Below are 19,632 nucleotides of genomic sequence, written 5' to 3' on the forward strand. Positions count from 1 at the left end.
ATAACCCAGTCGCAAGTGGTAACTGAGGATCTATATGGTTCAATTCCATATGTTGTAGGACGTACAACCTCAGGGGTATATACTGGGTCCTCCATGGCGATGGACTCCTGATTCAAAGTGTTAGCCCGCAGTGCTCTACGTTTTCTGCTGCACTCTTTGTTAGCATCTTTCCGTCTTGGTGTCTTATTATACAACCTAAGGCGTACACGTCTAGACTCCCTCTCGACGGGAGTCATGTTTTTGTACCGCTCGCTAAAGTAGGCGGCCCTTTTCATAGTATGCTTAGGTATGTTATCAACAGTTTCATGCACACAACCTGGAATAAGGCATGTCTACGTTTAATGATTTGAAACCTGCTATTTTTTGCATATTTAGCCAAGCGAACAATCATGTACCTGGTGTTAGAAGGTCTTTACTTGTGACAATGTTGTTTGCCTGGAATGTCTCATTCCTATGCAACCAATCGCTGTCATCGTCTGGATCCAGATTTACTTGTCCGTCTCCATCTACATTTAGCATTTTAGCATAAGTAAAGAGTTAACATAGTAGATAGTGCAAATGTGACAAAAATTGTGATTCTTATACCTGCAATGTCTTGTGTTGACAAATTTGTGAAATCAATGGTGCTACAGTCATCTGGAAAGCTAACCACCTCACATGCCTGGTCTGTATTAACGTCTTCTTCATATATCACCCATTTACAAAAGGCAACACATCAACTTTGTATAGTACACACATGTAGGTATAGCAATTAAAAAATTAACTTTTCATCACCTCTGGATGAGAGTGGCTCTATCGATAGTCCTTTATTTCGTTGACGTGCTTCACGACGCTTCCTATTTTTCTCATTCTTTTCTTCAACAGTCATCGCAGCATATCTTTCCCTATCCCTTTGCCTCTTACGTTCCTTAGCATCGACAATTGGTCCAAGCGAGTTCGATTCATTTTGATTACCTACAATGCAACTTTGTGGATTAGTGTTCGTACTTAATACGTTTCAACACGCATGTAATAAGCTTTATACCTGTAATGATGGTGTTTGAGATGTCTGTGAATGGTGTGCGACCATCATTGTATCCTATCTGATCCATAATAAGAAGAGTGCCCTACAAAACATGAGCACATAAACAACACTGAAAGAGGGTAGACAATCGGTAGTACTTTTATATGCGCTCATCCAGTTAAACGGATATAGCTTTATCAAACAAAACAAACAAGGGTAACAAATATATAGAACACACATAAATAGAATCTGAAACGAACAACCAACTGTAATAATTAAGAAGCTTTCTTGGTATGATAACAAGCAAATAGAAATGACTGGAATGGACTACCAAACTATCGCTGGACATGATATAGAAAAAACTATAGACAACAATTGTTAGATAATTATAGTTTCAAATGCTGACTATTCTGGATTTATTGACTATGAAAACTTGTTTTTTATCGAATAGGATAATGAAAAATTAGTCCCGGTCTCATCCTCTTACGAGAAGGCATCATCAGCCTTAGACTGTCTCTAGAAGCTTACCCATTCCTTCTCACATTCTAATTCCTATTTCAAATTTTACTATGTGAAAGTATAATCTACAGTGCAAACAGTGTTTTGGGAAGGTTATGGGTAACCTGCTAGACACAGGCTCACGGTTACTCCGTAAAAAACGCCCGAAACTGGCTAAACCCGTGTTTTCTCTTTCCAAAACTTGCTAAACAGCCATGAAAATACCAAGGTGCCTTACTAAAGTTTGTAGAGCTTTACGGTTACAACAACATTGCTTAAAGGTTTAAGGTCCAGGTCGGCTTGGTTTGGGTGAACCAGGTCTCTAATGTTGGGTAAAACAAACTGAAGCAAGTTTCAGAAAGTTCAGACCAAGTGCAGCTAAACATTGAACTTTGCTGTTTTTGAAGTTGATTTTGAAAGCCAAAACTGGTCCAAACAAGGTGGGGTTTGATTTGCAAGTTAGTTTCTCTAGAGGTTCCACAACTTTTATTGAAGGTTTGAAGGCAGTTGCTACGCAAAATTTCAAACCACAACCAATGAAACATTAAACTCGAAAACTGTTAAACAAGGACTTGGCAAGATGACAGGACATCGGCAGCAAATTCAAACTTGGGGCCACTGGTTGATAAGGTTTGAGGCTGATTTAGATCTTGGTACAAAAATAAAGTTTATAGCACATAAAATAAGCTACAATGTCTATTAAAGGCTGAAGTTCGTATCTAGAACATAAACTACAGTTTTGTTTTGATCAAAATAGCATAATAAAAAAGGTGTTAACTTTTCAGGAATTATAGATCAAGTTTCTGATAAACTAAGATAAGATTTTTTTTGTCAACACATTGATAACTCTTTGATATGTTTCTTGCTGAAAGTAATGCTGGTAACGAGTAGTACCAAATAATTCAATTAGGACAGTTGTTGATTCATACAGCATAGTTTCGGCAACTATGAGAGCAGAAAAACACATAGATGGAATAGGCCCGCTAATATGCTCAAAGTATCCAAAACAATATCATGCAAATATATTCCTCCCGGAACGAAGCAATCAAAATCATCTGCACCCTATGCAAGATTTACACCTTGTATAAAAAGATAAACAAACAGAATGCAAAGAAAATCAGAAAAATGTGGTGGGGTCATGAGAGACTTAAAACGAGGGAATCACAGGAGAATAATCCCATCATATTGTTGCAGTTTCTAGATCTAGCAGCGGGGAAGACGGACGAAGAGAGAGGGAGAGGAAGAAAGCGGGGAGGCAGATCTTACAGTTGCGGATGCGGGCAGCAGGGTAACCGCAGGAGGAGCAGGTGCTCTTCTGGAGGTGGAAGCTGCGGCGGCCGCAGCGGATGCACAACGTGTGCGTCTTGTTCCGGCGCTTGCTGAAGCTGCCCGTACCCTTCCCCTGCAAGCCACAACAACTGCACGTTAGCGAGCCTGCTGGGAGTGTGGTTGCTCGGAGTTGGGCGAGATTCACGCTTGGCGTGCTGGTCATGGGCGCGGCTGCAAGCTGTGAGTGGGGTCGGCTGCTGGGCGCCATCGTCGGGGGCAGTCGGCTGCTGGGCGCCATTAGCGGCTACGGTGGCGTAGCACGGGTGTGCGGGCGGGGGCAAGGCGGGGTCATTTAGTTGTGGACGCTGACACTAAATGCTTAATAGAGTAGTATAGATATCGTGCAAGCACATCTTCAGTGAATGCAATATATGTATTACCATCAATTGATATGTGGTTGTCATTATAAAAAGCAATCAATTTTCTAAGGCCCCAGTGACCATCAAGAGAGGCCGCTTCATTCAATGTTTCAGCTGGCAACCGGTGGTGACTTCAAGACCATGTGTTTCAAAATTTTCAGGGTGGCTAGGAGTCCTGCTACCACCAGCCTTTGCAACTTCCAAGCTACATTTGTCGTCAGCAGCCAGGTTTGCAAGCGCACCGGCAGCACGTTCCTAAAGAAAATAAATAGTAACATATATAGACTAATTGGTCTAGATACTTAGTTAAATTGGAAATATGAGCAATTGAGAATTAAAGGCTTCATACAAGAACTCCATTAGTTCATGAGAAAAATACCAAAGAACCATGTTCAAACAGAGTGTACATTGAAGATGCATAAGAATCATTACACTTCAAAGGTCTGTCTTGACTTTATACAAATTGTTATGTCATGCAACTCTTAAATCGGCACTGAATTCTAGAAACACACCCACCCCAACAAATGCTCTTTAAAATTGGTTTCTAGAAGATTAATGGGACAAAGAAACAGTGATGTTTCAAAGACTGATAATCCACTACAGCTGAAACACATGTTTTCATGTTACATTGAATTATTGTGAGGCATGATTGTATCAGACACAACACAACTAAACAATGCAAAATCAAGCAGCAGACATTTTACATTGGTGGCTAAAATTGCTTCAAAATAGCAGCCTGACAATAGCAGCTATGTTTTGCTGTCAGTTCATAATGTTGACCCAAATTGAATGCAAATGGTAGCTTAAAAATAGCAGCCTAAAAATAGCAGCAATCAGTTGATGTTTCTGTTTCCTTCAGAATGGTGGTTATTTTGAGTGAAAATAGCAGGAGTTAGTTCATGAGAAGTCTGAGCACAAAACCATTCATAGTAGACACCAACCCAGCACTTTGGCACAAGACCATTAATAATAAACATACTACAAGTTCATACATCTTGTCGCAGATACTAATGAACCTGAAAGACTTTGGCAACATATTTATTATAATAGAATGGCAAAAAGTTACAATTCGACATAGAAATAGCAGAGGCCATCAGACCTAAACCTTGAAAGCAGATCTACTCAATACATCATAAAAACGCCTTGATATACTTGGATCCAATGAATTTAGGGTTCATCCAGCCACAAAACCGAGGGGGAAATGAAATATTTGAACTTAATCGGTGAAGGAGGAGGACAGTATCACCTGACAAGTCTTGGAACCGGCGCCGAGGACTGAATCGAAGGGCCCTGGTGGCGGCACCTGTTCTGCAAGTTGGCGTTCGTTCACAGCCACGAGCACCCCATCGCGAGCGGTGGCCTGTCGTGATCTATTTCTTGGAGATTGTGCGGTCACAAATGGAGGACAAGGAGGGAGCTGGACGGTGGCTGTTGCGTGGGGGCGGCGGCAGTCGCGGTCGCGGAGGGGGGAGAGGGGTACGGTCACTGCGGAAGCGGCGAGCGTGGGGAGGGAATCACGGCGGCGCGGGGCCTCGCGGCGTGGGCGGACTGGGGGGAGGCGGGGGCATGCGCGGGGGAGGCAGGGGCTCGCGGCGTGGGCGGACTGGGGGGAGGCGGTTGCTCGCGGCATGGGCGGACTGGGGGGAGGCGGGGGCACGCGCGGAAGGAGGCGGGGGCAGCTTAGCTGTGGACGCTGACACTCCCTTCTTAATAGAGCAGTAAAGATAATAATAACTAGTACAGTGACCGTGTAAAACAGTGTGGTATAAAATAAAGTTAGTATCAAAAAATGAACATATTGTCCAACATACCGGATAGTCCAAAAATGCACGAGTTAAAAAGGAGTTTGGTCCCGTTTTTCATAGCTCGTTTGTCCTCCTTCAAACAGCGATGTGGTACGTCGTGGGAACACTACATTGTATGTGACTTTCTGTTGTGTTGAGCTCCAATGTTTTTTGAAGACCCACCTATGGGATAACAACCCACTGATATGCGAGAAGCGGAGGAGATGAATAGACCTACGCCATTTGCACGTGATGTACGACACACGTGTTTGACTGGGGTTAGCTAGATTAGAATAAAGTTTAAAGACTTTTTTTTTGCAAAAGGAAACGAAGATGGAAACTATAAAAAATATGCTTTACATGAGTAAAGAAGAGTATAGATAGAGATTCTTAAGTATCACGTCAGCTTTATTACATGTTTCTTTTTTGATGAATGAGCTATCAGCTTTCATTTCAATTAATATGCAGTTTTATAACACGGGTTTGTATAGTCTACTTACAAATTTGATTCTTGCATACTCTGCTATATAATAATGTTCAGAAGATAAGATATTTGAATTTGATATAGTGGTAGAATTATCGTCATTAATTCCGTTGATAACTACTGCACTGTGCTACACACTGTACCACACATTGGCGTTGGCTTTTAAGGGCCTGTTTGTTTACCCCCAGATTATATAATCTGGATTAAATAATTCTAAGAGGCAAACAAACAGTCCAGCTTATTTGCCCAGATTATATAATCTAACCCCTTGGATTATGATAATCCATAAGCAAGTGAGGAGGTGCTTATTTCAGATTATTTTTTTCCCACTTCCCCCACTACCCTTTCAAGTTTCCTAGAAATTACCCACCATTGCCATTATAATCCACCGAATCGTTTTTGCACCTAGTACTAGTCAATTTGGAGATGAAGAAGGTGACATGAATGTCTTCCGTGATAATATTGCTAATGCAATATTTGCCAATGTCAATTGAATTATTTTTTTTTTCATATATGAGTTTCAACCTAGTACAAATATAGAGGGCATTCTTGTCTTCCTCATACAAAAGAATCCTATTAACAACTCAAATAATCTGGGTAAACAAACAGGACTACTCAGATTATATAATCCAGATTATATAATCCAGATTATATAATCCTCTAAAAATAATCCAGATTATATAATCCATGGGGGTAAACAAACAGGCCCTAAATTCAGTTCCCTGACGCGTACGACAGACAACAGCAACTGTATCGTTGCTAGATGTATCTCGGTTAGTGCCACCTGCTACAGGAACCTACACTCCATTCAGTTCCCTGACGCGTACGACAGACAACAGCAACTGTATCGTTGCTAGATGTATCTCGGTTAGTGCCACCTGCTACAGGAACCTACACTCCTCATTTTCATAGAATGTTATTTTATCTTTTAATCACAATGATCAAGTTATTTAGCTGCACTACTGGGAAATGGCCAATTAGGGCTTGTTCGGTTAGCTCGCAATTCATGTGGATTGGACGGAATTGGGTGAGTTTAAATCACAAACAAGTAAAACTTTTTTTTATTATTTTTTCCAATCTCATCCAATCCATGGGTAACGAAATTAACCGAACAATGCCTTAAGGAAAACTTTCTAAAACCTGCGTTTTTTCTGTGTTTTTGAATTAATTTCTATAAAATTTCTATGTATTTTGCAAAGAGCTATTGTAGTAAAAATCCTTAAACTGAATAGAAAATTATCGTTTTTATACCTGCTAAAACCTGTATAGAATTTGGAGTCGAAAATCAGGAATGGACAGGCAGAGACGGTTAGGGAAAGGTGCAACAGCCCACATGTAAAAGGCTGCGTGCCACGTCACCCTCTCTCATCACATCCCAGTACTGTACTGTACGTACACTGCAGTCACTCAGTCAGTACCCTTTATTAACAGGATCTCCATCTCCATCCGCTAGCTAGGCAAGACAGTCGAGAGTCGACACCATGGCCATGGCGACGCAGGGGCAGGCCGACCACCAGCAGCAGCAGCACGGGCGGTCTGAGCCCACCACCAGCGTCGCCGCCAACCGCTGGGGGCCCTACTCCGGCGCCGGCGACTTCGCCAGCAACATGGCCGTCATCCTGGCCGCCCTGCTGGCCGCGCTCGCGCTCGGCCTGGCGCTCAACGCCGCCGTGCGCTACCTGCTCCGCCGCCGCCGCCGCCGCCGCCGCGCCGGCTCTGGTGGTGGCCAGGGCAACGGCAGCGGCGTGCTGCCGTCGGACGAGCCGGCTGAGAAGCCCTCCGTGGAGGTGGAGCTGCAGGCGCCGGCGCGCCGCCGCCCGCCCTGCTGGTGTACTCCGCCGCCGGGACGAAGCTGGCGGGCGCCGCGGCGGAGTGCGCCATCTGCCTCGCCGAGTTCGCGGACGGGGACGCCGTGCGCGTCATGCCGGCCTGCGGCCACGGCTTCCACGCGCGCTGCATCGAGCGCTGGCTCGCGGAGGGCCGCCGCTCCTCCTGCCCGACCTGCCGCGCGCCGGCCGTGCAGCGCAGCCTGCACGCAAGTGAATTACTCTAAATAAATAATTGCCGTTTTAGTGTTGCTATTTACCATTGCTTGTACTGCCTCTGTAAATCAAGAAGAAGAAATAAAATTATAACTCTTAGGTTTGGGCTCAAGATTTTAAAAATGTTAATATTTGTGGCTTTTAAATAGGGGAAAATATATCCTATGCAATCACTTATCCTGGTGCAAGCATGCAATCAAGCGATCTGGTGCATCCGATCTAGATCTAATGATGACTGTTATTTTATATTTAACCCCTTCCACCTAAAACATAGTACCTATTTTACTTTTAACCCCTTCCATATGAAACCGTTGAATCTAGATTGGATGCTCTGGATAATTTGATTGCACGCTTGCACCAAAATAAGTGATTGCACAGAATATGTCCTCTTTAAATAGATATATAATGTTAAAATTTTATAACTATTTTAGTACCGTAAACAATATTCCTTGACAACAACTACTACTGTAGTGCTTGGTCAATCAATTCATGCCGCGTGCTAGAAGCCTAGAACACGCTGGATCGGCCGGCCCATCAACGCCATTTTCATGCGCCACGTAGGGCCGTACGTGCAGTACTCTCTCTCTCACCAATGAACATGGTCTAATTGATTTAGCGATCATACAAATTTATATGCCGCCCAATTTAAATCATTTTAATCCAAGTAGCTAGGTTTTATACAGTATATGCTGCGCAAACTTTGCTAAAAAAGAGCTAGAATTGCCTATATGGGATAATTGTCAACGTGCAAACCAACTAACAAAAGTTACAAAAAAATTATAGATATTCTTCATTGTCTATTCTACCACTATATAAAATCTCAAATTTAAATTCATCAATCATATATTAAAAGATACAAAAAGAGAACATTCTGAGATAATGTTCACGTTTTTGTATTTCTTAACGTACGATGAATTTGGACTTCAAATTTTATACATCGACAGGGTAGGCAATAAAGTATATATATATATATATATATATATATATATATATATATATATATATATATATATATATATATATATATGTTTTTGAGAATTTTTTGTGATTTTTGTTAGGGTGTCCTCAATGGCTACTATTTCACTAGCTAGTCTTTCCTATGTGGATATAAAATGTGGAGAAAACAAGAATAGTTAGTGACGAGCAAATAGACAGGAGATTTCATGTATTCCAAAAAACTGAGTGTGGTACCATGTACCAGTGGTGAGACAAATTACTATTTTTGTTTTTCTCTCAGCTCCAAGTCAGCTAGTTATTTGAGACAACCATTGCGGACGCCCTTAGTTGGTTTGCATGGAAACTTAGTTTGCACATCATACGTTGCCTAGATAATCAAGAAAGTATACAAGTTTCTGTGAAGCTGTTCTGTAATACCGTTTGTGGAGCAGAGTTGATAGAGCAAAGCATAGTATCTGCTCCTTGCCATCTCCCCACATGGATCCATTTGTTTACATCAGAGCGCAACAAGTAACATGTACAATTATCGTTCTACCTTACGTACTTGTCAAAATGATAACTAGCTATAGACGCGCGAGGTGGCGGTGGACCTTCCGCCCTGCGCGAAGCTCTCGACGATGGAGTGGTCGACGAGCACCCGCAGCGAGAGCGTGGCCTCGTCCTCCAGCACGGGGACGGCGCTGCCGACGACGTCGTTGGCGCGGGAGGAGCGGGACTCGTCCTGGCAGAAGTGTGTGGCGAGGGAGCCGTCCACGTAGAAGTAGACGGCCGTCTGCTCGCCGCGGCGGCGGCGGTCGGCGAGGACGAGCAGGCCGAAGGGGCCCAGCGCGCCCCGCGCCGCGGCGCCCCCGCTGGTGCTGCAGCTGTAGCCCACGTCGTCGTCCAGCGCCGCGGCGATGGCGCGGCGGTCCAGCTGGAACTCCGCCTCGATGTCCAGCTGCGTGGCGCGGCGGAGGTCGAGCGGGAACACGGAGCCGTGGTCGACGGTGATGCCGCTGAGGTCGGTGGAGTTGGCGCGCAGCGTCTCCACCTCCTCCACGGGCCACTGCAGCAGGTTGGCGCCCGTCTTGGTGTCCAGCAGCACCGTCCGCGGGACGCCCTGCAGCGACGCCCAGCCCTTGGACACGTCGGCACGCTCCGAGTCGGCCTCGCCGACCCACCCCCACAGCACGCGGCGGCGCTTGGCCGGGTCGTAGAAGGTCTTGGACGCGTAGAAGTTGCCCCAGTCGTAGCGCATGTTGGAACCGGACCGCCGACACATGGCGTGTCCGTCGGGGCCGCCCGCACACACGGCACGCCCACCCAGGCTGTCGGGCCGCGACACACGCGCCCGCACGTATAGCAGCGAGCTTTTAGGTCTCTTGGGCCAACATTCCTCCCAAAAAGCTAGCCTATTAGGGGTTGTACCCTCAACCTTATAAACCATGCTATCACATTCTCACCACACAATGTGGGACTATTCCCAACAATCTCCCCCTCACACATTGTGAGCCGAGATTTGTCTGAGAATGCACTGGGCCAACCTGGCTCCGATACCAATTGTTGGAACCGGACCGCCGACACATGGCGTGTCCGTCGGGGCCGCCCCCGCAAACACGGCGCGCCCACTCAGGCTGTCGGGCCGCGACACACGCGCCCGCACGTATAGCAGCGGACTTTTAGGTCTCTTGGGCCAACATTCCCCCAAAAAGCTAGCCTATTAGGGGTTGCACCCTCAACCTTATAAACCATGCTATCACATTCTCACCACACAATGTGGGACTATTCCCAACAGCGCAGGCCGAGGCCGACGTCCCTGGCGGCGTCCAGCGGCGTCCAGGCGTTGGCGGCCGCGTCGTACCTGCCGAGCGCGTAGTAGTCGTGGCGGTCGTCGTCCATGCTGGCCTTGATGACGTGCAGGACGTCGTTCGTGCCGATACTTGTGTCGGACATGTCGACGCCGCCGGTGGTGGCGACGGGGTAGAAGTCGATGCACTCCCACATGCCCGTGCCTACGACGCGGTGGAGCAGGCCCGGGAGGAGGTCGAAGTGCACGAGGTCCCTGGAGCGGTAGACGACGGCGATGCCCGCGTGGTCGTGGTCGTGGTCGTCCTTGGAGCCGATGACGATGCGCCAGGCGCCGTCCGAGGGGTCGAGCCACGCCGTGGTGGGGTCGCGGAAGTCCCTGGGCCCGATGCCGCGTGGCGGGTACAGCACCGGGTTGCGCTCGTACTTGGTCCAGTTGGTGAGCAGCGGGTCGGCGTCGTCGGCGGGGACGGCCAGGCACTGCACCTGGACGGAGGCGTTGGTGGAGCCGGTGTAGAGCATGGCGAGGCGGCCGTCGGGGAGCGTGGTGGCGGAGCCCGTCCAGACGCCGTTGGTGTCGTACCAGTGGTCGGGGACCATGGCCAGCGGGAGGTGGCGCCAGTGGACGAGGTCGCGGGACGCGGCGTGGCCCCACGCGATCTTGTTGCCCCAGACGGCGGCGTCGGGGTTGTACTGGTAGAAGAGGTGGTACCAGCCCTTGTAGTAGACGGGGCCTGCGATGAGATAGATCATATGCATCGCATGCACGTGCGTGACTGAGGCTGAGCTGAGAGGAGGATCACATGTTTCTCGTACGTACGTACCATTGGGGTCGTTCATCCAGTTCTTTTGCGGCTGGAAGTGGAAGCCCGTGCGCTGCCACTGCAGCATGGCATTGCTCCACGGGAACGCGTTCCCGCCGCCGCCCGCCGCCGCCGCGCCACGGATCCTGCCGTCCCATGCGCCGGACGTCTTCTCCGACACGCCGGCCTCGGGGCCCCTGCTGCTGCTCCTCGGCGACGAGGCCGTCTCTGGCATTCCCACCGCGCCGCGGCCGGGGACGGGGACGACGCCGGCGAGCGCGGCCACGGCGAGGAGCCCGAGCGCCGCCGCGCAGAGGGCCTGCCTCCTGCTGCCGGCGCCGGAAACGTCGGCAGACGCGGCGTCGGCGGCCGGCAGCGGCACGTACGAGTAGGGGAGCGGCGGCGGCTGCGTGTCCGCCATTATTATTGCCGAGTGGAGAAGGATCAATGGGAGGAGGGAGAGCGGGCGTTTGGGGGGGGGGGGGGGGGGGGGATTGTGTTTTATAAGTAGTTCGTTGGATTGGATCGGATCGGATCGGTGGCGCCGCTCTCCTCTCCTCACCTCCGCCGGGCCGGGCTGTAATCCGATCCGATCCACTAACAGTCATAAGTCCAGAACATGGCTGGCATGTTTGCATGCATGCTCGTTTGTACTGTAGCTAGTAACGCCAGAAACTAACGTTCATTGCCTCGCGCGTGGTAACGATTTGAAAGCAACAAACAAAACACAGCTCGATTCTGCATGCAGTTTCAGTTTGGTTGGGGATCGGGCGACTGGATGCATGAACGCATCTGCATCCAAATCGCATGCAGCAGCTCCATCATATCTGGCGCTTAATTAGGCGGTCTATATCGATTCGCCCGCTGTGTTGCCGGTATGCAGTTGAGTTGAGCAAGCTGTAAAATACCTACAATCTTTCTGATGAAGGGGTTGTTCATGCAAATAGATTGACAAACAACTAACTGCAAATCGTGTAGTTTATTAAAAAAAGATCCAGTATTACGATGCGCATTGTCAACAAAACAGCTCAGCACACACGTGTGCTCAAGGATATAGCGACAGCACAACCAAGACCTGAAGAACACGTACAATTGCATCCGCCACATCGGCCAGGGCACAAGAATACACAACAAGGCGTAACACAATTGTTTCAAGATGAAAGAATCGATTCGTACCCAAAGAATAAAACAGAGACAATATACTGCGGCTAGTGCAGTACACCAAAACAACAGTACTCTACAGAGCCATACTTGTCACACTAGAACGCACCTTCTCTTCTATCCTTCGCCCAGAAACGAACATCAAAATGGAGTGCGGGTGTGAACTTGTTCGCGTTTTTTTTTTAAAAAAAAAAAAAACTGGGTAGGCGCAGATTATCTGTACAAGGGCATCTGCATGCGGCTCCTGCTCCATTTTTCTCACCTGTAAACGAGGCCAGCCCAACTCTTTCCCTTCTCTCTAAAACATAAAACAAAACACACACACATATATATATATATAGCTACAAAATGTCCAAAACCCCCCGCATTTCTATTTCTGTTAGTACATGTCTGACATACCTTGGTGGTTTAGAGCGCACCCCAGAATCTCGTGCAAAAGTCCCACATGCCCATTCCAACTGCAGCGTCCCCCGTGATCAGCATTTCGTGGGCACCTTTTTTTTCTGTCACCCGCTTGGGAAGGGGTTTATCAGGGGTTGTTATGGCTGCCTTTTGTGGTGGATAAAAGACGACAGTCATGCTGAGCAGCCGCCAATTAGAGCTCGACCTCATGAAGATCCTCTGTCAATCCATTGAGCTGCACTGATGAGTTGCTGTTGGAACGACTGTGTGATGGTTTGCCAGGCATGAGTGGTGAGCGCACCGTCTGTCCATCGGGTGATCTTGTGCCCGCAAAAGCACTGAACTGCTCAGAGTATGTTCCACTCCAGGATGCAGCTCGTGATTTTGAGAATGAGGTGTCGCTGCTTAATGATGATACCCCGGAACTCTGGTAAGGGGTGGAGATGTTCGCCATACTAGATTGCCGATGGATTGTTGATTGCATTGGTGACGAGAATTGCGTGTGTGGTGGGGGCGATGAAAATTGTGTGGGTGGTGGGGTTGAAGAGAATGATGTTCCAGCAGGCGGTGAGGCTGCCCTCTCATCCTGTTGCATGGTTTCACTGTGTATCTCTGCTGCTTGGTGTGGCATCATCTGATCTGCAGCAACAGGTGCTGCAGTCGGTATGAAGAACTTGGCACCAGCTGGTGGTGTCACGGATGGAGCAGCTGGTTTGTTATATGATGGCACCGCTCCAGATGCACCTGATTTATTGAATGTGTCAACATATCTAAAATGAAAAACAGAAAGCCATCAGGTTTCCAGATAATACCTTGGATAGCAATATAGAAAATATAATTAAAAGTAGTAAATGACGCTGCTACTGTTGAACTACCTGGATCGGACACCCATCCGCCCACGAGAAGAAAACTGGTTTTGGCTAGGTGGAATTGGCGGCATACCCAGACCTTGCTCTGAATAATTTGAGGATTTCCATTCTGTGACTCCACTGGGAGCATGGCCTACGCTCATGTGGCCATTCAACTTATGGTCTGGCATACCATTCTGGAAAGATGATTTTGTTGGAGGGGGAGGAAGAGGAGGCTCCTCGGCAGGAACCACAGCACCTTCTTCCACCCACCGCTTCAACTTTTCATCATAGTAAAATTTGTTCTGATCCCCTAATTTTGCCTTCAGAACAGAAATAGGATCCTAAGGTTGACATTGCATATAGAAGAGACAAGATGGGGAAAAGAACTGGAGATAGTCTTTTCATAACTCAGTAAATAAAAATACCTGGCGGTGAGATTTTGACACTAATCCCATAGTCTTCTGCACTAGCCAACCAAATCGAGAACTGCCAGATCCTGCTGCACTGCTCTGTGTGCCATCTGATCCACCACCCTGTTAGGTTTTTAAAATTAAACAGCGGGATAAATACCTTTGCAAGTACCTGTTTTGAAATTCGACATCAACAAACACAGAAACTAATCTCCTTGCAAGTACCTGTTTTGATGTTCTACCGAAGTCTGGCTCAGAAACACTTCTGTTGTGTGCCATTTTCCTGCCAGTGCCATCACTATTCTCTGCTATCTCAGTCATTGACTGCATTGAAGCAGATGGCATTAGCGATGACATGGCCATTACTGATTGGCTATTTATAAATTTTGCTGCTTCAGGCATAGAGTGGCTCTCTCTATCGCTAACAGATCCATGTGGCAATGGTGGAAGTGGTGCAGATGGTGTACCCATCATGCGGGATATAGATTTATCAAGCGAGGTAAAAATCTTCCCAACTAGTTTTGCTGGGGCAAGATTTGTGCCATATCCACCCTATAGAAAAAAATCAAACGAAGTGAGTTGATCCATGGTAAATGAACCAAGGAAAAGAGCAAGAGGAAACCAGATATAAAGAAGGCAAAGTTTTGCCACAAACTATTATACCAAATGACATGGTCATACCTGCTGGTGAGTGCGTATCCTCTCCTCCAGTGAAGAAATTAATTGCTTCCACACCTCCAATTCAGGGGCACGGCCAGAGGCTTTCAATACCTTCATAGACGCTTGGCAATACCTAGAGAAGTTTATATTCAACTGTATCACAATGTACAAGTACAAGCTAGGGAAAGCACGTGTCATTTGCTTGTTATGAACAAGCCAACAACCTACCTCAAAGAATCAGAAACCTTCCCCACTTCAACAAGCATGTATGCATATATCAGCTTATATGGCTGAAAGGGTAGTAGGATATACTGAGAATTACCAAGCACCTTCGCGTATTCATAAACCTCTGTCCTCTGTTTGCAATTTAAAAACATTAGTCCAGACAGTGAACAGCTACAGAAAATAAGCTAATAAATAACTACGCGTAATCCTGATATCCGTATATTAATTGTTTAAAGCAAACCACATTTACCTAAATAACTGAGCGAAAAATAGGTTAAGTAAACATCTACTCCATACAGAATTTTTTATGCAGATAAAACATAGTACCAAACCTGAATGGCTTCAGGGCTGGCAAATGTTCGAGGACACTTCAAGTGATCTGCACCAATGAGGCACAACCTTGCGCTTTCCGAGTATGAATCAATATTTAGTTCGGCAACTAAATAGCACGAATGAGCAGCTGCAATCTGTATACATTGTGTGTCAGATACTTGACTACATACACAAAAAAGTATGAAAACTGAATCTAAAAAAATATGATATAATGAGACAAACCTCATTTTTTTCTTTCCAGAGACAGTCACCAAGATGGGTGATTACTAGATCGTCACCTTTCGTTCTGTTTGCAGTAATAATAGCTAAATTCTCCTCCCAATCATCCAACATACCATTAGGACCAGGCTGACTCAGGAAAAACAAATTATCAAAAAAGAAAGTAAATAGAAAAGCAGGAAAATTATTGGTAAGTGATACCCAAAAATCATGACACTGCAGTAAACAAGACATTATGCAATCGTTAATCAAACAAAATGTCAGCAAAAACAATTAAAAACCATTAACTTTGCAAGTACCTCCATAGGTTGATGGGATGTACCATAGTCAATGTTGACATTGTTATCTACATTAAAAACATCTGCAGGTTGTCCAGCAATCAGAAGGCATAGCGTTCGCAGAGGGGACCCCGATACAAAATGGAAGTGAGCCATTTTCTTCACTGTATCCACATAAAACTGTACCAACAGTCAAGGAAAAAACAATGAATTTAACATGGAAATGAAAACTGGGCAGGAAAGTCAAGCAACATAATACATTACAAAAGTAAGGTTGCTTAAAGTCAAACAGACCATATCACCGAGCTGCAATGCCAGTATGATTGCAGGTCCCCAAAGTTGACCTCCCTGGGCACACTGAAGGGCCTCTTTTCTTCTCCCAGAAACTAGAAGATTTTGGACCTCCTGTGCAACAGCCTAAAATAATGGTTGTTGTCTCAATAAGAGGCATTTGGCACAAAAAAGGGCAGGAATATTATAAAAAAATTACCTGCATCTGACTTTCTGAAGGAATATTTTTCATGCAAGAAACAATGGATCCATAATCTCCCATATTAACAGTACTTTTAAACGATGAAAATAGCTTAGTTACTGCCATTTCTGGACCATCTGTCTCCTATTATCAAGAATCCATGTAAAAATCATGTACACATTAACAAATCAGGCATGGTTTACAAACAAGAGAGTTAAGAAAGTAGTTGAATCCCCCCTCATAATGAAACATGAAAATACGAAATCATGCTAAGTTCCCACGTGACAATGCTAATCACAGGTATTTATAACCTTACATGGTTGAAATACTGTTCGTAAACAAATTCTAGGCTGTATGAGTATATGCAAATCTGATGTTTGGTAGCTTATGCTTATCAACCTTAGGTTTTGGTTTACACCATCCAACTCGAAACAAATCACAATGACACAATGCTTTCTATTGCAAGTTGTAAAAATAAATAAGGATAGCAAAAGAAAGCGGACCAGAGAAAAAAGAGGAGATATATAATAAACAAACAATTCAATTACAGAATAGAGTAAAAGAGGAAGTACCTCTTGTGATGGGTCAGACGCAAAAGGTGAACGGAGTTTTCCATAGTGCTGAGACAGTATCTTCAGCAATGAAATAAGCAACTTGCGAGTATCACTTCTCTGGAGTTCACTAGAAGAATCGTACCATGCAATCATTTCATCAATCCACTTATTTACATCCTTTGATGCAGCACTTCCACCAACCAGAGGACCAGGAACTGGTTGGCGGCACAGAGCATGGAAATAACTAAGTGCACTACCATTAGTGATGCTTGAAGAATCAATTTTATCCATGACCACCTCTGACAGATTAAGAACTGAAACTGTGCCACTAGAGTTACCCTTGAATCGCAAGAAGAGGAAAAAGGAAGCAACATTTTAGTCAACTCAAAATGTGTTGTTCCTTCCTTACAAATGTGTTACAAAAGGAAACTATTGTGATACCTGAATTCCATTGTTAAAGCTTGCGGGCATGGAGCTAGCTTCTTTCATAACTATGAGCTTCCCTCCAAACCCAAAAGAAACGAGAGCATGTGGTGGTCGTCCAGCTCTACCATCATGTGGGGAGTGACTGAATTGCAAGTTTGAGGCATTTGCACCCAGAAATTGCTGCTGATTAAAGTTCATGGAGTTGTCAATACCCAAATAGCTATTTGACAGGTGCACTTGTGAGTTTGCAATTGCTTGTGTCTGTCCCTGGTATGTGGTTTGCATTGGGACAAAGCCTTGAGTGCTCGCAACAACATTTGCATCGCCATAACCATGGTGGTTTGTAGAAGTGTCAAATCCCATGTAGTTAGATTGGGAACCCATGTAACCAGCATGTTGAGATGAAGAAGGTTCAAATGCCTTTAAACTTGTATTGTAACCTGTAGAAGTTTCAAATTCTTTGTATCCGGCCTGATGAACAGTTGAAGCTCCGGACCCCTTGAAATCAGTCTGGTGACCCGTGGAAGGCACGGGTTCCCAGGAAGCACTATGGTGACCCATAGAAGGTTCATATGCCTTGTAGCCACTCTGGTTATCCATGGCAGGTTCAAACGCCTTGTAACCTCCCTGGTTACCTGTGGACTGTTTGAACATGTTGTTACTGGCATGGTGACCTGTGGCAGGTTCAAATGCTTTGTAATGGTCCTGATAACCCGTGTAAGGTTCGAATGCCTTGTGACTGGATTGTTGAATGTCAGAAGTGCTATAACCGCTCTGAATACTTGGCGATTCAACGCCCTTGCGTCCACCATAGTGATCAGTAACAGTTTCAGCTGCATTAAAACCAGCCCGTTGGTTCGTAGATGAACTGGTAGAATCAGCATTCCTGTGTTGTTGAAAACCATAGGAACTACTAGCCAGGCTGTTCTCTGTAGCACATTCAGATCGTACATTGTTACCAAATGCATCGGTAATCTGCCATTGGTTCTGATGAGCGAAACTATTCGAGAATGAGTTGTGTTGGGTGACCTGATCATGGGCAGCAAGGTCCTCATTTTGTGCGGCATTATAGCCTGTCAGAGAGGAAGTTGCAGCAACACCGTCGTTTGCAATAACAGTCTGGCCCATGCTAGCTGTTCCAGCCTGCATGGCGGCCTGCTGGTATAACTCGAGGGAGTGCCACTGCTGGGTGTTGGTGTCGAAGTACCAACCAGGGTACTCTGCATAGAAGAGCATGTTGGGTGGGTACTCTGAGGCAGCCCCTTGGCCCCAACTTGAGACAGCACCGGTTGCGGTAGTGCCCTCCTCAGCAATTGTCTCAAGCCCTGAATGCACTGAATTGTGCAGATAAGAGGCGTGGAGCTGCTGCTGCTGCTGTGCATACCGAGTGCTGTTGTCCAGCACCTGAGCTGCATTCCCAGTTGAATTTACACTGTCGTCAAGCTGGTACCATTGCTGGGAGGCCTCATCATACTTCCACCCAGGGTACATGGCCTCCAAAGACATGGGATCTGCTGAATCCACTGCAGTGCTGCCGCCGCCCTGGTCGTGCTGACCACTGACATTATGCTGATTGGAGGAGTTGCTCCCGGCGAAGAAGTCCTGGTCCGTCACCTCGGCGGCCAAGCTCTGGGTCCCGCCAAAGAAGGCGTGATCCGAGGCCGTCTGGGTCCCGGCCGTGGTCACGAGGAAGCCGTCGTCGTCGCCGGCGCCTCCCGAGAGATGAGCAAATGGGTCAGGACCGTCGTCCGCGCCACCTCCGAAGGAAGCCCACTGCACCTGCTTGACCGCAGTGTGGACGCCGGCGCCGCCCTTGCCTGAACCCTCGGGAGGCGCCTGCGGCTCTGGGATGGGTGGGTCGTCGGGGAGGCTGGTGGCGGGGTCGTCGTCGTCGACGAGCTTGTCGAAGAAGTCGGCGTCGGTCTGGTCGTCGGGGGCGAAGGAGGAGGAGGAGGCCATGCGGAATTAGATCGGAGAGGTCTATCTCTCCCTCTCGTGTGGCAGAAGCGGTGGATCTAGGGTTGGTTGGGTGCCTGGGTTGGTTCCTCCGCCTCTCAGTTGAAATGAAAAATGGGTGCCGAGGGAACAGGGCGGAGGCGGGGCTTACCGGCCGGCCGGACAGGGCGGCGGATCGGAATCGCAGGAGGAGGTGGAGGCGGGAAGGCGCGGCTGCGGTCACGAGCACGACAGCCGACGTCGCATCGCGCCACCCGTGGTCTCTGGTCCCTCCACCTCTTTCTTTACTTGTCTCTCACACACTCTTCTCTGTCATAATCTCCGTCCGTTCTTTTTTAATTATCAAATAAATTAACAGGCAACAAATATTCAAGAGCACAGGGAGGTAGTGTTGTTTCTTATTATTATACATAATTTCATGAACACATTCTAGTTAGCATTCTATAATGTATAGAGTAATGGGTTAACGGCCAAATGCGTGTAGCGATGACCGTTTTGCAAACCATTAGTTTAATCTTATGATCCGGATGTTTTCTACCCAAACTCGAGAGTACATGAACATGCCAAAATCCGTCATGAACAAATCGACCTATTTCACAGCATTACAAGCAAATAATAGGCATGTCAATTGCAAGTCTTGC

General features: G+C 46.7%; 3 protein-coding genes across 4 annotated transcripts; 1 reads left to right on the forward strand and 2 right to left on the reverse strand.

Annotated features, from left to right (window-relative positions):
• Positions 1–6,908: 6,908 nt before the first annotated feature.
• LOC100272881 (uncharacterized) lies at positions 6,909–7,609 on the forward strand. Its single transcript, NM_001147334.2, has one exon. It carries the CDS (start codon positions 6,939–6,941, stop codon positions 7,512–7,514), a length of 576 nt encoding a protein of 191 aa, NP_001140806.1. The 5' UTR covers positions 6,909–6,938; the 3' UTR covers positions 7,515–7,609.
• A 1,406-nt stretch (positions 7,610–9,015) lies between these two features.
• Positions 9,016–11,433, reverse strand: LOC103654990 (beta-fructofuranosidase 1). Its single transcript, XM_008681813.3, has 3 exons — positions 11,066–11,433; positions 10,235–10,975; positions 9,016–9,692 (listed from the first exon to the last, which is right to left on the reverse strand). Exons 1-3 carry the CDS (start codon positions 11,277–11,279, stop codon positions 9,016–9,018), a joined length of 1,632 nt encoding a protein of 543 aa, XP_008680035.1. The 5' UTR covers positions 11,280–11,433.
• A 737-nt stretch (positions 11,434–12,170) lies between these two features.
• LOC100383255 (uncharacterized) lies at positions 12,171–19,364 on the reverse strand. 2 transcript variants are annotated; one of them, NM_001361981.1, is made up of 13 exons: positions 17,051–18,892; positions 16,628–16,948; positions 16,074–16,199; positions 15,878–16,000; positions 15,605–15,763; positions 15,309–15,434; positions 15,086–15,220; positions 14,757–14,884; positions 14,550–14,661; positions 14,094–14,420; positions 13,884–13,991; positions 13,483–13,778; positions 12,191–13,377 (listed from the first exon to the last, which is right to left on the reverse strand). In NM_001361981.1, exons 1-13 carry the CDS (start codon positions 18,539–18,541, stop codon positions 12,801–12,803), a joined length of 4,029 nt encoding a protein of 1,342 aa, NP_001348910.1. In that variant the 5' UTR covers positions 18,542–18,892; the 3' UTR covers positions 12,191–12,800. The 2 variants fall into 2 exon arrangements, with proteins under 2 accessions (XP_008677596.1, NP_001348910.1); XM_008679374.4 differs by lacking the exon at positions 13,483–13,778 and having other exon boundaries at positions 12,171–13,377; positions 17,051–19,364.
• Between the last annotated feature and the right edge of the window lie 268 nt (positions 19,365–19,632).

The sequence above is a fragment of the Zea mays genome, chromosome 4, assembly GCF_902167145.1.
Source record: "Zea mays cultivar B73 chromosome 4, Zm-B73-REFERENCE-NAM-5.0, whole genome shotgun sequence".
In the NCBI taxonomy this organism is placed as follows: Eukaryota; Viridiplantae; Streptophyta; class Magnoliopsida; order Poales; family Poaceae; genus Zea; species Zea mays.